Raw genomic sequence first — 16,727 nt, 5'->3', positions numbered from 1 at the left:
TAGTGTAATATAATATAGAATAATATAGTATAATAATTAATTAGCCTTCTGATATCAGTTGAGTTCTCCTCATCATTCTCTTCCCTCGTTGGAGGTTCCCTGCAAAATTCCACACCCATGGATTTGGAGATCCCATTATTTTGGTGCTGGTTGGAGACCTGGGTCTGGGACTGGGACAGAAAACTTCCAATATCCAGTGGTTTAATCCCATGGACACAAATCCTGCCCCTGGAAAAAGCTGTCCTGAGCTCCTCAGACCTCCTGCTCCATCCTCTACAGCAAATCCAATCCCAAATAGTCCAAGAGGAGGAATCACCTGGATTTCAAGGCTTTGGACGCTTCACCCATTAGCAGAGGAGAATTAGATTCAATTAATCTGCACTAATCCAAAGGCAGAAAGAATTCCCACTCAACCTTTCACAAGGAATGGTTTTTTTTAGGATTTAGCACCCCAGAAATTCCCTCTGGGAGTTCCCAAACAAGGCAGCGGTTTGCCAGACTGCCCTTGAGATGGTTTAAGGAGTTTGTGGTCCCAACAAAGAGTTTTCCAATTTGGAAAAGTTCTTCCCACTTTTCAGAGGAGCTGCCATCCACAGATTTTGGGATTTCAGATGCCTTTGGACACAGGGAAAGCAGTTGGGCCCAGTGCTTTCCTCCTTGGATGATCCAGAATTTGGGATGTGGTGTCTGTTTTGGGACATCCAGATCCTCATCCAGAGGGAGGACCTCATCCCATTACCTCTTCCCTCACTGCAGATCCCAAAGAAAAATCTGGGAAAGGCAACAATCTTCACAGTTATGATGCTCCAGCTCCTATCCACAGATAGGATTTAAAAGGAAAAATCTCTGAGGAAAAGTAGGGTTGATTTGGAGCAAAATAACTCCTGGATGTGGTTTCCATTTGAACCCATGGTCAAATCCATGCTGGGTTTGTCATTCCAAAGAAGGGAAAAGGACAGGCCCACCAAGAGGCAGCAGTTTTGGGAAGATCCTCAGGAAAACACATCCCACAGTTATCCAAGGATGGGATTTCTCCAGCCTTTCTTAGGGAGTTGTTTGTGGTCAGGGATAAGATCTACATTCAGCTCCACTGGAAGGGATCTGCCTGGAGAGCCAGAATCCCTCTGGGATCATCCTGGAGCAGCTCCAATTGAGGGCCAGTCCTGCCGACAGCCCAGCGGTGTCGGATGTTTGGGAAAGGAGAAAGTTTCCACTTAAAATTCCTGACCCAACTTGAGGGGGATCTCTCCTGGGAAGATCCTCACCACAAGGGTCACAGGAAAAGACTCTTTGACCCCACTCCAGAAAGCAGGAACATATCCTGGCTGGCAGGGTTGATATTCCAAAGAAAAATCCTGGAGAACAAAAATATTTAAACCCTCTAAACTTTCAGACTTTCTTCAGCCACTGTTTGTGTGTAAAAACTCCAAATCCCCTTTTTTTCACCCCCTAAAAAGGTTAAAATTCCATTTTATGGGAGGATGAGGTCCCTCCTCTTCTCCTGGAGGGCTCACAGGGATCCTCTGGCCCCTGGCCACCTCCCAGGTGTCTCTGAGCCCTGGCTCCTGATCCCTGTGGCTCCCACATGGATCTGTGCCATGGGGAGCCAAGGCTGAGCTGCTCCAGGAGCTTCCAAAGAGCCCTGGCAGGATTCGTGCGTCATCTCCACCTTTGGCTGAGGCACTGAGGGCTGGAGACCCAAAATACGAAACCAAAAAACCCCAAAACCCTTCCCCCACAAGCATTTGGTTTCCTCCTTTTCTCTTTTTTTTTTCCCCTCACCCTCCCCCTTTTTCCCTTAAATTTAGTCTCCAGATGAAAGCCTTTGGGAAAGAACAGGAAACCCGAAAATTTCTCTTCTCCCGACACAAATATTCCATCCCAGCCCTGGTGGGCAGCTGATGCCACCCCAAAGTTAAACCTGGAAGGGGATGAAGTGAAACTCCCAGCCCTGAGCCATCAGACCTGACTTTTTTTTTAATCCATGAATTAAAAGCTTGTCTTTCCCTGGTTTGGAAAAGGAGATGGGACATTTTGTGGGGAAAGAAGAGGGAGTTTTGCACAACCCTGTCATTAGCAAAGGCCATGGCCAACGCTTTCTCTGGGCTCGAGGTGTTGCAGCTCCAAACTGGGTTGTTTTTTTTAATAAATAAACCTATTTTCCCAGGAAAGGTGTTATTTTTAGTTGGGGATCTGGGTCTGTTTACCTGGGTTGTGCATCCCAGTTTGGTTTCACTGTCCCTAAAGGACCTAGAGCTGATTCCAGGCTCTTGCTGGCCTTGAGGAACCCCAAAATCTGCTCCTGGTTTCTTCTCCAGAGGGTCCAGCACCATTCCCTGACGCCAGAAGCTCCCAGAGGCTGGGAGAAGCCTCAGGTACCTCAGAAATTAAGGGAGACAGAGGCAGCCTAAGCCCTAAACACCCCAGCCGTCTATAAATCCATAATTTCTCCAGTTATTTCCATCTTCTCCCAGTTCCTGTTCTCCGTCCTTGCAGATGTGGCCCAAATTCCACAAAAAAAAAAAACCAAACCATCCTTTGTGAGCATATTCCCAGCACAGTTTTAGCCTGGAAAAGCTGTCACTGCCCCAGTGGGCACCAGCTGGGGAGTCAGCATGGACCATGAGATTTTTTAGGATGGATTATGGTCCAGGAGAGCTTCTAGGATGGAATTATAGACTGGGAGAGCTTCTAGGAAGGATTTATGGACAGGGAGAACTTCTAGGATGAATTATGGACTGGGAGAGTGTCTAGGATGGAATTATGGACCAGGAGAGTGTCTAGGATGGAATTATGGACCAGAAGAACTTCTAGGATGGAATTATGGACCAGGAGAACTTCTAGGATGGAATTATGGACCAGGAGAGTGTCTAGGATGGAATTATGGACCAGAAGAACTTCTAGGGTGGTATTATAGACCAGGAGAACTTCTTGGGTGGATATGTGGGCCAGGAGAACTTCTAGGATAGAATTATGGACCAGGAGAACTTCTAGGATGGAATTATGGACCAGGAGACCTTTGAGGAGGGAATCACAGACCAGACTGTTCTTCTTGAGTCAGAGGGAGTTCAGAGTCATGGATATGAACTTGATGGACTTGAAGGAGCTGAACCTGGGATGCAGCCTCTTCCTGCAAAGTTATATGGGCCTGGAGCTCCCAGTCCTACTGAGGAATGTCCACAGAGTGGCTAAACAGGGTTTGGAAGACATGGGAGGGACAAATCTCGGGAATTACAAGAGGCACCAGTTGTCTGTGGTTTAGATTTGTAAAGGAACACAAAGAAAGGGTGGAAAACATTCCAAAGGGTGGCTGAACTCTAATGCTAATTATCAACCTTGTTTTAATGATTGAGATGGTATCTTGGATGGTATTTTTCCCTCTCAGAGGGAAGATGGAGAGGTTTGGAAGGACTGGATGTGCTGGAATGAGGAAAGAAGGGGATGTTCCAGCAGTGGCAGGTTGGGAGTTCCCGATGGGATGTTGGAAGTTGAGTTTCTGCTCCTGGATTGGGAAGTTGAGGGGTGGATGGGCAGAGTCCAGGAGGCGTCTCCAGAGCTGGGTCATGGAATTGTCTGGTGGCTGTGACGTGGAACAGCTCCTGGCCCGTGTCCATCCCCTCCAATGTCTGTGTCCTCCAGGGCTGAGCATGGACAGGATGTTCTGTCCATGAGACGCTGGGTGAAGAGCAGCAAATGTCTTTGAGCAGTGACAGACAGAATCTGCCTCTGCCCATGGCCATGGAACTTCTGGAGTGGGTCCAATGGAGATGAGCAAGGGCCTGGAGCATCTGGGTGCCCAGGAAAGGCTGAGGGAGCTGGGGCTGCTCAGCCTGGAGAGGAGCCCTGGTGAGACAGACTCTCAGCCCTGGGTGTCCCTGAGTGTCCCTGGCTGTCCCTGGGTGTCCCTGTGTGCAGGGAGGGTCAGAGCAGGGCCAGGCTCTGCTCCAGAGATGGCACCAGAGCCACAGGCAGGGTCTGATCCCAGGAATTCTCCCGGCACAGGAGGCAGAACTTCTGCCCTGGGCAGTGCCCAGCCCTGAGCACAGACCAGAGAGGCTGTGGGATCTCCCTCACCGGGGATATCCCAGACCTGTCGGGATGTAATCCTGAGCCCTGTGCTCTGGGATGGCCCTGCTGGAGCAGCTGATCCACTGTGGTCCCTTCCAGCCTGATTCTGCTGGATCAGTGAGGATCCCACTCCTCACATCCTTCTGTTGTGTCCAAACAATGGGATCCACACACAGCTGGGTCACACAGCTGGGTCACACCCCCTCCTCCTCCAACCACACCCCCTATAGACAAAGACAGCCCCAAAAACAGCCCCTCATCCCCCCTGCTCTCACAGCCAGGTTTGAAATCCATCTGCAAACCCCCAAACTTAATTCCTGCCCCTCCAAGCCCCCATTTCTACCTCTTCCTATCCCCAAATGATTTTTCCCCCTTCCTATCCTAAAACAATTCCTTCCCCTTCCTATCCCAAAACAATTCCTTCCCCTTCCTATCCCAAAACAATTCCTTCCCCTTTCCTAGCCCCAAATGATTTTTCCCCCTTCCTATCCCAATACAATTTTCCTTCTTCCTATCCCAAAACAATTCCTCCCTTCTTCCTATCCCAAAATGATTCCTCCCCCTTCCTATCCCAAATGATTTTTTCCCCTTCCTATCCCAAAACAACTCCTTTTCCTTTCCTATCCCCAAATGATTTCCCCCCTTCCTCTCCCAAAACAGTTCCTTCCCCTTCCAATCTCAAAATTATTTTTCCCCTTCCTATCCCAAAACAATTCCTCCCCCTTCCCATCCCAAAATGACCTCTCCCCCTTCCCATCCCCAAACGCTGCCTCATTTTTGTCGGTGGCTCCTCCCCGCCTGCTTGCAGTGCCCCAAATGTCCTTCCCGTGCTGGAGTGACCACAATCACACGGCCCATTCCAGCTGTGGTCTCCCGGGGGCTGATTGATATTCCGTGCCCCTGGATAAACACCTCCAGCCCGTGTTTGCGTTTGTGCAGCTGCCAAGGAGCCTCGCAGATGGTTTGGATGCCTTCTCCACATGCAAAGTGTCCCGTTCCTGCTGGAACAGGGATTGAGGCTGGGGGAAAGGGAAGGGAAAAGGGGGATGGGATAGGAGCAGGAAGGAGGGAATGACTGTCCATGCACCCTGAGCAGGGATGGCCCAAATCTGCTCCTGCTTTTCTCTCTCCTACCAAAGCAATTTCTGGGATTCTGGGATTCTGACTTGGCTCAAGTGGGGGAGCAAAGTCAGGGAGTGAAATAAGGGATGCATTTGGGACAGCCCCTTCCCAAAGTGTTTCTGGGATTGGACTTCCTGCCTTCCAGAGGGAAATCCTGCAGCAATGACATCCAAGAGTGTTTTTGCTTGTTCCCATCTTGGAATGACTTCAGCTTCCACGCCCAACCTTCAACAGGAAAGGACTGATCCAAGAGATATCCTGGTGGACAAGAGACAATGGGATCCTGGAGGGATCCCTTGTTTCCCTTCAGATCTCATTTCTTCAGGAATGTCATCCAAGAGTGTTTTTGCTTGTTCTCATCTTGAAATTACTTCAACTTCCAAGCCCTGAGATTGCAACTTTCAGCAGGAAAGGATTGATCCAAGAGATGTCCTGGTGGTGGACAAGAACCAGTGGGATCCTGGAGGGATCCCTTGTTTCCCTTCAGATCTCATTTCTTCAGGAATGTCATCAAGGAGAGTTTTTGTTTGTTCCCATCTTGTATTGACTGCAACTTCCGTGTGCTTCAAGGGGGAAGAATTGATCCAAGAGAAGTCCTGGTGGGCAAGAGCCCATGGGATCCTGGAGGGATCTCATTTTTCCCTTCAGGACTCATTTCTCCAGCAGTGAAGTGGTCAGTGATGTCCTCAAATCATGAGGAATTCCAGCGCCATTCCCACCGTCCATGTCTCCATCCGTGAGAAACACAGCTCTGGATTTGGAAGAGGCAAATCCCTGAGGGATAAACAGGATTGTCACTTCAGCATTGCCTGGATGATGGATACACACCCAAAACACTCTGGGATGTGGGATATGTGTGAGATTTCCCTGTTTTCTTAACAGCTAATGAATTCCTTTGGACTTCCATCATCCCTGAATCCTACTATTTCTTCCGAGGAAAGAAATGTGTGACTTTTCCAACTCCATGTCCTGAACTTCATAAATTCAAACTGGATAAATTCAAACAGCACAATGGAACCCTCAAACTCAGTTTCACCAAAATTCCAAGAGGTTTTCAATAAGCTTTTCCAACTGGATCCTCTGGAATTCTCTGTGCTTTGGAATATTGTTACCAGCGTCTCAGGAGGGACTGATTTATCATTAACAGGCCAAGCTTCCCCAATTTTCTGCTTTCTTCTTGGAATTCAGCCTGGATCTCCTTGGAGAAATGACCAGGCAAAAAGGAAAACAAAGGGAGAAGCCAAGTTGTTGATACTGTGAATGTTTTTATAAATTCAGGGAAAAAAATGTTTGGAGGAGCTCTTTGGGCAAACAAATAGAAAGGAATGGCTTGTTTGGATTCCAACACAATGGGAAATATGGGATTTTCCTTTCCTGTTTTATCAGAGGTTCATTGGATGATTTGGGTTTGGGAGGGGCCCCTAAAGATTATCCCATTCCACCCCTGCCATGGCAGGGACAGCTCCCACTATCCCAGGGTGATCCAAGCCCTGTCCAACCTGGCCTTGGACACTTCCAGAGATCCAGGAGCATCCACGAATTCTCTGGAAAGGCTGTTCCAGTGTTCCACCATTATATAAAAATTATTTTAAATTACAGTTTTTATATAAAAGATATTTTAAAATTCATTATAAAAATTATTTAAATTATACATTTTTATAATTGTCATTTTAAAAATCTCTTCCTTGTAGTTAGTGGGAATTAACCCTCCTGTGGTTTAAACCCATTCCCCCTTGTGCTCCCAGGAGGTCTCCTTAGATGGGGGGACTGGAGGGATTTGGGATAGGAGAGGAGGATGGTGAGGCTCCTCTCCAGGACACGGAGGGGACAAAGAGCTTTTGGCTGTGTTGAACCCCAGGAATGTGGATCCAACAATCCCAAAGTACAGCCACTCCTGATATCAGTCCATATTTCCATTTGAAAAAGGTTTTCCAAGAGTTTCAGTCAATGTAGGACCTCCTCCAATCATTCCAGGAGCTCCAGCAGATCCTGGCTTGACCTGTGGATGTTCCTCAGCAGGTTTCCCTATCTACAATCCCTGTTCCTGACCCAAAGCCTCTCTCTCCTTCCCCTGTGGCTCCTAGGATTTTCAGGGAACAGCTCTGTTATCCTGAATTTTAGGGCAGTGTCCAGGTGGCAGCTCCCAAATTTCCACCCGCCCTTCCCTGAACTCATCATCCATCACCAGGGAATTCCAGGAAGGAAACCATCACTGAGATGTTTTGTCCCTCCTCCACATTTTCCCGGAATGGCTTTTCCAAGCAAGGAAGCCAGAGATGATGGAGACGAGGGGGAAGAGATTTCTCTGGAGGGGTTCAGGTCTCGGTAACAGAGACGGATCCTTCTGTTGGGAAGCTCAGATACTTCCCGAATTTTGAGTCCCACTGGATTCTTATCAGGATTTAATGCTCAGGATGACTCAGGATAATTCTTTGATGACTCAGGATTAAATCATTTAAGAAATCATTTCCATGCAGAGGTCACAATTTTAAATGCAGCAATCATCTTTTTAACTATTTCTAGGGCAGATCTTGGCTCCCCAAATCATCCCCCCATAAAGCAGCATTCCAGAGATGTCCCACCACTGTTCCCATTAGCTTTTGGGGAGGATTTTGGGGCCTCAAAGTACCCAAAAATCAATGATTGTGTGGTTTGTTATCAGTTTTCCATGTTTCCAGCACAAGGAGGATGCACCCACCACAAAATTTAGCACTTTCTTCTTTTCTGGCCACATATTTTGGTGGGATGAGAAATGAAACCTCTTAAAAGTGACATTGCTCTTTGCAATTTGTGAAGATTTTGGAAAAATGGGAGATTTTCCCTCTCAGAGCACTTTTGGAGGACTGTTTTTCTCTCAGAGTTGTTTCTCCACTGTGTTTCTTTTAATGTTTACTCAAATTGATTTATTTTGTCATAAGAACTGATTTTATTTTAGGCAAGAGCACTTTGAGGGCTCCATTAAATCTTTATTTACTTTCTTGTCTGCAGAAAAGACGTCAAGGACATCAACATTTTGTCCTGAGCCAAATTTTGTGGGGCCCTGTGTTGTTTTTTGGTTTTTTTCCTTTGTCTTTTGTACCTTCCAGAGAACTGAGAAATAAATAAACTCTTTTTTTCCCAGTGTAAATTATCCTGCAAATAATGAGCCAGATGGAAGGGTTTTCCCAGTTTTCATGAATAGGAAATGTATTTTTCTCCTCCTAAGAAGCAGAGAAAATGGAATAAATTATTTCCCTCTTTTTTTATCACGAGGGTGTTGCGGAGTTTTTGCTCCTGACCCACACTCCCAGCTGATGATTTAGAAGAAAGGCTGCGTTTTGTCTGGTCCTTTTCATCCACACTAAATCAGAGATAAGAAATCAGCTGCTAAACAATGAGATTTTCAGTGTTTTTCACATCCTAAAAACCACCAAACTGAATTAATCCGTGTCGGCTCTGAGCCTGGACCAGCCAAAGGGCTTTGAGGCAATCCTGATTTTCCTTTAATCTTGGGGAATCACGTTGGTGAGGAAGGATGAATTCCTCCAAGGTGGGAAGCTTTGATATCCGAGGACCACGCTTGGCCTTGTTTGGATTTCCACAAATTTGGATTTTAGTTGCGAGTTCCATTAGGAATTTTTGGCAGATAAGAGCAGGTGGTTGTCACCATCATATTTTCTGGAAAATCTCTTTGCCCAGGACTTGGCGCCTGGGAAGCTGAGAAGCCTCAGAGAAAAATAAAAACAATAATTCTCTGATTTGCTTCTCCTGTGTTTTGTTGCTTTGGAATGTGTTTGGACATTGTTTACCCACAAGTGATTGTTTCATTGGTTTCATGTGAATTGTTTTTATTTCATGACCAATCACCATCAAGCTGTGTCGGGACTCTGGAAGGAGTCACAAGTTTTCATTATTATCTTTTTAGCCTTCTGTCTGTATCCTTTCTGTATTCTTTAGTTTAGTATTCTTTAATATAATATAGATCATAAAACAATAAATTAGCCTTCTAAGAGCATGGAGTCAAATTCACCATTCCTCCCTTCGACAGGGTCTCAGAAAATACCACAGGTGGTTCCTGTTCCTTTTGCTTCCCAGGTGTCTCCTGTGTCCTGCACTCGATAACCTCGTGCCTGAGGGCAGACACAACTCTGGGAGCAGATTTGGGCCAGATCTGCCACTTTGAGCATTTCATTCTCAATATTGCACTGCAGCTGGAATTCCATGGGTGGGTGCAGTTACCCAGCCCAAAGCAGAGGAGTTCCCTCAGAACAGGAGCTGGGAGTAAGAGATGCCTTGGGGGGCTGTGGAGCCCTTCAGAGGGATCTGGACATGTTGGGGAGATGGGCAGGGAGGAAATTTCTGGAATTCAGCAAGGGCAAGAGCAGGTCCTGGATCTGGGGAGATCATCCCATTCCACCCCTGCCATGGCAGGGACACCTCCATGGGATTGCTCCAACCTGGCCTTGGACACTTCCAGGGATCCAGAGGCAGCTCTGGGAATTCCATCCCAGCCCCTCCCCAACCTCCCAGCCAGGAATTCCTTTCCAATATCCCATCTAAATCTACTTCCTCCAGCTCAAAGCCATTCCCTGTGTGCTGTCCCTCCATCCTTGTCCCCAGTCCCTCTCCAGCTCTCCTGGAGCCCCTCCAGGCCCTGCCAGGGGCTCTGAGCTCTCCCTGGAGCTTCTCCTCTCCACATAAACATTCCCAGATCTCCCAACTTGGCTCCAGAGCAGAAGGGCTCCAGCCCTGGGAGAAACTTCTCTGGAGTTGCCTCCTCTGGATCTCTCCAGCAATTCCACATCATTCCGATCCTGGCGATCCCAGAGCTGGACACAGTTTGTACTTGTGGAATAAAACTTGGGATAATTCACACCTTCTAGAGCCACACTCTGAGAAGGAACTGGCAATATTCCTAGGACAGATTTCCCAATGGAATGCCAGCGCTGGTTCTTCACAGAGAGCCCCCAAAGCAGGGGGGCCCCTGTGGGATCTCAGCACCTCAGGACTGATGTGCAGAGTGACCGAGACCACCCTTGGGGGGCTCGGGAGTCCTGGAATGCTGCCAGAAGTGTCTGGTGGCTGGACTTTGATCCTACACGGGAGACGACACCTGTATGAGGATGGGAGGATTTCACTGGGTGAATGGTGAAGGGATAAGTTAATTAGAGTGTAAAACACAGGGTTTAGGATTTCTGTACAGGGGGGTCTAAAGAAGTAAGATGGAGGAATTGGGGCGTGTCCTCTTCTTCTTCTTCTTCTTCTTCTTCTTGGCCTCCATCTTCTGTGGTGATGGTGGCACTTTGGGATTGGTTATTACTAAAAGTGCACTGGTTAATAAGGGTAGAAGGTATTGGGGAAAAATGATAAATATTGTAAACGTAATTTTGAGTATAAAGATAAGTGACCACCCCGAGAGCTCTCAGTGTGCTCATGGCTGGCTGCTGTGCAGACCTCTGTCGGGCCGAGAGAAAATCTTTTAGATAAACAATTAATAAACACCGAGACCGAGAAAAACCCTGAAGCCTCTTCTCGTCCTTTGAAGCGCGGGCTGTCCAAGGCCACCCCGGGCCTTTCCAGGTCTTTGAAACAGCCGAGAAACCGACAGGCCCCGGTGTCCCCTCCGCAGGTGTAGTGACTCCTCTTTGTCCCCGTTCTCTCCCACAGATGGATTCTGCCTTCCGGAGTGGGACGGCATCGTGTGCTGGCCCGAGGGCGTGCCCGGCAAGGTGGTGGCCATGCCCTGCCCCGAGTACATCTACGACTTCAACCACAAAGGTGAGTGAGTGACGTTCCCACCCACAGCACAGGAAATTCCAAATTCCCATCCCACCGTGCGTTGGGTGTTATCCCATCCCAGCAGGCATTTTATCACCAGCACACTGATATCAGCTATTTCGGTGAGCATGATTAACAAGAGAAATAAAAATTATGTCTTTATAAATTATGTCTTTATAGCAAAGTTCCTTTAACACCACACACGTAAAATCCATTTCAGTATTTGTGAAAAGCCAATATTATAATATATGCAGCCTATAACAGGCTCCACCTGGGGATGAATTTCCTGCCATTTTCCCACTCATTCCATGTCTCCTCTCTCTCAGCAGGGATGAATTTGGGATGAATTTCTTGTTGCTTTCCTGCTCATTCCATGTCTCCTCTCTCACTCGGCAGGGATGAATTTGGGGTGAATTTGGGATGAATTTCCTGCCATTTTCCCTCTGATTCCATGTCTCCTCTCTCTCTAGGCAGGGATGAGTTTGGGATGAATTTCCTGCTGTTTTCCCACTCATTCCATGTCTCCTCTCTCTCAGCAGGGATGAATTTGGGGTGAATTTCCTGCCATTTTCCCGCTCATTCCATGTCTCCTCTCTCTGAGCAGGAATGAATTTGGGATGAATTTCCTGCCATTTTTCCACTAATTCGTGATTAATTTCCTGCCATTTTCCCACTCATTCCATGTCTCCTCTCTCTCAGCAGGGATGAATTTGGGATGAATTTCCTGTTCTTTTCCTGCTCGTTCCATGTCTCCTCTCTCTCTCAGCAGGGATGAGTTTGGGATGAATTTCCTGCCGTTTTCCCACTCATTCCATGTCTCCTCTCTCTCTGGGCAGGGATGAATTTGGGATGAATTTGGGATGAATTTGGATGAATTTCCTGCCATTATCCCGCTCATTCCATGTCTCCTCTCTCTCTGGGCAGGGATGAATTTAGGATGAATTTCCTGTTCTTTTCCTGCTCATTCCATGTCTCCTCTCTGTCAGCAGGGATGAGTTTGGGATGAATTTCCTGCCATTTTTCCACTAATTCGTGATTAATTTCCTGCCATTTTCCCACTCATTCCATGTCTCCTCTCTCTGAGCAGGGATGAATTTAGGATGAGTTTCCTGCCATTTTCCCACTCATTCCATCTCTCCTCTCTCTCAGCAGGGATGAATTTGGGATGAATTTCCTTTTCTTTTCCTGCTCATTCCATATCTCCTCTCTCTCAGCAGGGATGAGTTTGGGATGAATTTCCTGCCATTTTCCTTCTCATTCCATGTCTCCTCTCTCTGAGCAGGGATGAATTTGGGATGAATTTCCTGCCATTTTCCTTCTCATTCCATGTCTCCTCTCTCTGAGCAGGGATGAATTTGGGATGAATTTCCTGCCATTTTTCCACTAATTCATGATTAATTTCCTACCATTTTCCCACTTATTCCATGTCTCCTCTCTCTTGGCAGGGATGAATTTGGGATGAATTTCCTGCCATTTTTCCACTAATTCGTGATTAATTTCCTACCATTTTCCCACTCATTCCATGTCTCCTCTCTCTGAGCAGGGATGAATTTAGGATGAGTTTCCTGCCATTTTCCCACTCATTCCGTGTCTCCTCTCTCTCTGGGCAGGGATGAATTTAGGATGAATTTCCTTTTCTTTTCCTGCTCATTCCATGTCTCCTCTCTCTCAGCAGGGATGAGTTTGGGATGAATTTCCTGCCGTTTTTCCGCTCATTCCGTGTCTCCTCTCTCTCAGCAGGGATGAATTTGGGATGAATTTGGGATGAGTTCGGGATGAATTTGGGATGAATTTCCTGCCATTTTCCCACTCATTCCGTGTCTCCTCTCTCTCTCTCGGCAGGCCACGCTTATCGCCGGTGTGACCTGAACGGGAGCTGGGAGCTGGTCCCAGGCAACAACCGCACCTGGGCCAACTACAGCGAGTGCGCCAAGTTCCTCACCAACGAGACGAGGGAAAGGGTAGGCATTCCCGTTCCTGCACACAGCAGGAATTCCTGGCCTCACGCCGGGCTAACCCGCGGACCTCTGTCTCATTTAAAACCCCAGATGAGCTCCAGCTCATCTTCCTCCTCTTGGAAACCCGTCCTGAGCTTGCCAAAGCCACATCGTGCTTTGATGGGCAATGATTTGATTGGAAAATTGTCCTCAAATGCAGAAAAGTTTCCTGCAGCTGCCATGGTCCCATTCCTGAAGGGATCTTGGGGAAAATTGGAGCGGTCTTGGGGACGCTCAGAAGTGGTTGGAGGTTGTTCCATGGCATTGAGACTCCCTCTGCCACAGCAGGAAATCATTTTGCTGCCAGGTTGTTATCAAAAATTCCAATGTTTTTGTGGCTGTCTCCTGGAGGGAATGTCAAACACATGTGGAATCAAACCCAGAGCAACTGGTTGGGAGAACTGGGAGTGTCCAGCCTGGAGAGGAGAAGCTCCAGGGAGAGCTCAGAGCCCCTGGCAGGGCCTAAAGGGGCTCCAGGAGAGCTGGAGAGGGACTGGGGACAAGGATGGAGGGACAGGACACAGGGAATGGCTTTGAGCTGAAAGAAGTAGATTTAGATGGGATATTGGGAAGGAATTCCTGGCTGAGGAGGGGGGAGGCCCTGGCACAGGGTGCCCAGAGCAGCTGTGGCTGCCCCTGGATCCCTGGAAGTGTCCAAGGCCACATTGGAGCAGCCTGGGACAGTGGGAGGTGCCCCTGACCATGGCAGGGAGTGGGAATGGGATGATCCTTAAGGTCCCTTCCCACCCAAATCTAACTGGTGTTCCATGATCTTGAATTAATTCTGGTGTAGTCAAAATTTGGAAACAGTGACAACACTCCAAAGTTATAAAAGGGTTTAAAATATGGCGAGTGTCTGGAGTGCTCCTGGAAAAAAATTAATAAATCCGTGAACCATAAATTTACCAAAATTCAGATAATGATAAAATAGCAGCTGCCAGAAATTTCCTTCTTCCCCGTGAGCCAGCCTGGGGCTCTGTAATGCTGGAAGTCTGGAAGGAATTCCGTGCTTAGGTGACAGCAAAGCTGTCCCTGGTGTCCCTTGGGAGGATGTGACCTCCTTGTCCCACAGAGAATGACGTTCCCACCCACACGCACCTGTAATTCCCAAAGAATTTACCCAAACCCTCTGGTTTTCCAGTGGCTCTTGGAAGAGTCCCCTTGGACACGGGGCCTGGCATCAGGAACTGATCAGCTGCAGGGAGGATTATCCCAGACAGCTGAGATAAGGATCTAACCACAGCTTCCTTGAGGATCATCCAGGGGCCCTCTGGGACAATGTTCTTAATTTTAAATTTAACCACAGAGTAGGGCTTTTTGGAGTTGGGGTTGGTTTTGTTTAGGTTTTGTTTGGTTTTTTAGTTTAGCTTTTTTTCGTTGGTTGGTTGGTTTTTGTTTTGGTTTGGTTTTGTTTTTGGGGGGGGTTTGTTGCTTTTTGTTGTTGTTGCTTTTTTCTCCTTAAGAGTGAAGCAACTCATGGATGGAATGATTTAGGAAAATAAGGAAATGAGGGAAAGGAGGAAATGAGTTCTTGGAGCTACTGAGTGTTTTTTCTCATGTGGACAAGGAGCAGAAGCTTGTGTCCCTGGGTGCTGCTCCAGCCATTCCAGCAAAGGCCTGGATGATGTTCCCTTCTAGAACCAGTTTGGTGGGATTTTCCCAGTTCATAGTGGAAAGAACTCTTTCAGCCCCAGAGTTTTCTGGGAAGGTCCTGAAGCAGGTGTTGGGGTCATGGAGCACCTTGATCAGTGCACAAACTTTTGAATTCTCTGAAATCATCTCCCCCATCCCACACCCTGGGGTGAGAATGGTCCAGATGATTTCCAAGATTTCCCCTAGGGAAAGGACATCCTTCCTTTTAAACTTCCCACTGTCAGAACTTGTCAGGGTGACTTGCTAAAGGAAGGGCACAAAGAACAACAGAGTTGCACATTTTTATTTTTATTTTCACCTCAAGGAAGAAATGGAGACTTTCCACCTCCAGGGTGATTTAAAAGGCTGAAAGCAAAATCTCCTGTGGTGGGTTTGATGTGCCTGACTTTGTCTGTGTCCCCTGAGTGGTCACAGGGCGAGGAGTCTTTGCTTCTTTTTCTGCCAAGGTTGGGATTAAATGTGTGAGATGGTGTTTCTTGTTGGGACTCAGATGTTTATCAGTTCTTATCTCTGTCACAGTCTCACAAACCCTGAGTTCTGCAGCACTTCACTCCAACAAACTAAAAATGGAGCCCCATCTCTCTCTGCAAGGTCTTTGAAGGATCAACTGTCCAATTAAGAAATGACACCTCAATTATTTTCTCTTTTAACCCAATAACCAACCACCCATGGCTGCAATGGGGACTTTTTATCCAATGACACAAAACCACCCAAACCCATGGAGGAGAAGGAGAAGAAAGTGAAAAAGAAGGAGAAGGAGAAGAAAGTGAAGAAGAAGGTGAAAAAGAAGGTGAAAAAGGTGAAGAAGAAGAAGAAGAAGAAGAAGAAGAAGAAGAAGAAGAAGAAGAAGAAGAAGAAGAAGAAGAAGAAGAAAAAGAAGGTGAAGAAGAAGAGAAGGAGAAGAAGAAAAAGAAGGTGAAGAAGAAGGTGTAGAAGGAGAGGAACCTCCACTCTAAAACCTCCATCTTGCTTTATATCCATTACTGTATTCTAAACCCTTAAACTCTGAGTTTCCCACCCTGTGGTATCACACACTTCTATCCAAACTCCACACCCACAATTCCAGTTCTGTCATTCCATTCTGGAAGCTTCTCCACGGCCTCAGGTCAGTGCAGTGTTCTCTTGGGGGTCAGTGCCTGGCAGCACAGAAATCTGAAATTCTCAATATCCAGGGTTCCAACAACAGAGATGTCACAGCACAGGGGACTCAGGCTGTGCTTCCCAGCAGAGACATTTACAGGAGGTGTCACCTCGTTTTTATTCTCAACCTCCTGGAAAATTACTGCTCCTCATCAGCTTTCCCTTAAGGAGCTGTTTTACTAACCCATCCCAAAATCTCAATCCTCATTATCCTGTAGCCAAAGCTGAGGCATCTTCTGCCAGGAATTTTCTGTTATAGATGCAAAGGTGAATAGAATAATATTTATTATTAAGACAAATTAAACCATCATCACTGTTCAGATTAAATGACCAGGCTGGTCTTACTTGAAGTGATGCTTACCCAGGGCAAAGAACACAGAAAAAATTTATGTTTCTGCCAGCTTTTAAATCGTCTCTTGATCAACAAATGCTTTTTAATTATATCTATTTATCTTTTTTTATTCTTATTATCATTAACTTTATATTTGCAAGAGCTCTCTTCCTCACCTCATTGATTCTGTGGCTTGTCACAGAGTTCCCTGATTTTATCGCAGAGGTGGCTGAATTATTGTGACAGTCCAATTACTGTGAATGATTGTGACATTCCACTGCAGGTCTCTTGGGCCTTGGGCTATGAAAACCACTCTGGAAATAAAAGAGGAGGAAAAAAATGTTCTTTTCCCCTCAGTGTGCTGATGCCTTTACTCACAGAGAGCGCAGCCCTGGGATTAATAAACCTTCTTTTGATATCTCTTTTTCATGGAGTAGATTTTCAACAACATCTCTTTATTAATTTTAACATTATTATTATTAAACTTGTATTTGCAAGAGGTCTTTTCCTCAGGCCTGCCCTCAGTGATTCTGTACCTTGTCATGGAATTCCCTGATTTTATCACAGAGGTGGCTGAATTCTGGTGACAAATGAAGCACTATCTGTGCATCCTCTGCGGGTCTCTTGGGCCTTGGGCTATGAAAACCACCCCGGAAATA

At 46.8% G+C, this 16,727-nt stretch overlaps 1 protein-coding gene across 1 annotated transcript in view; it reads left to right on the top strand.

The window, feature by feature from the left end:
* PTH1R (parathyroid hormone 1 receptor) overlaps window positions 1-16,727 on the top strand; it is a 95,469-nt gene that overhangs the window by 46,183 nt on the left and 32,559 nt on the right. The window contains exons 3-4 of the mRNA XM_059477021.1: window positions 10,837-10,947; window positions 12,790-12,908. Of these exons, the coding sequence (XP_059333004.1) occupies window positions 10,837-10,947; window positions 12,790-12,908 (230 nt within the window). The remainder of the gene's footprint in view (window positions 1-10,836; window positions 10,948-12,789; window positions 12,909-16,727) is intronic.

This window comes from Ammospiza nelsoni, chromosome 1 (genome assembly GCF_027579445.1).
Source record: "Ammospiza nelsoni isolate bAmmNel1 chromosome 1, bAmmNel1.pri, whole genome shotgun sequence".
In the NCBI taxonomy this organism is placed as follows: domain Eukaryota; kingdom Metazoa; phylum Chordata; class Aves; order Passeriformes; family Passerellidae; genus Ammospiza; species Ammospiza nelsoni.
Note: the sequence above shows the minus strand (reverse complement) of the source record. Positions and strands in the feature narration are given on the sequence as shown.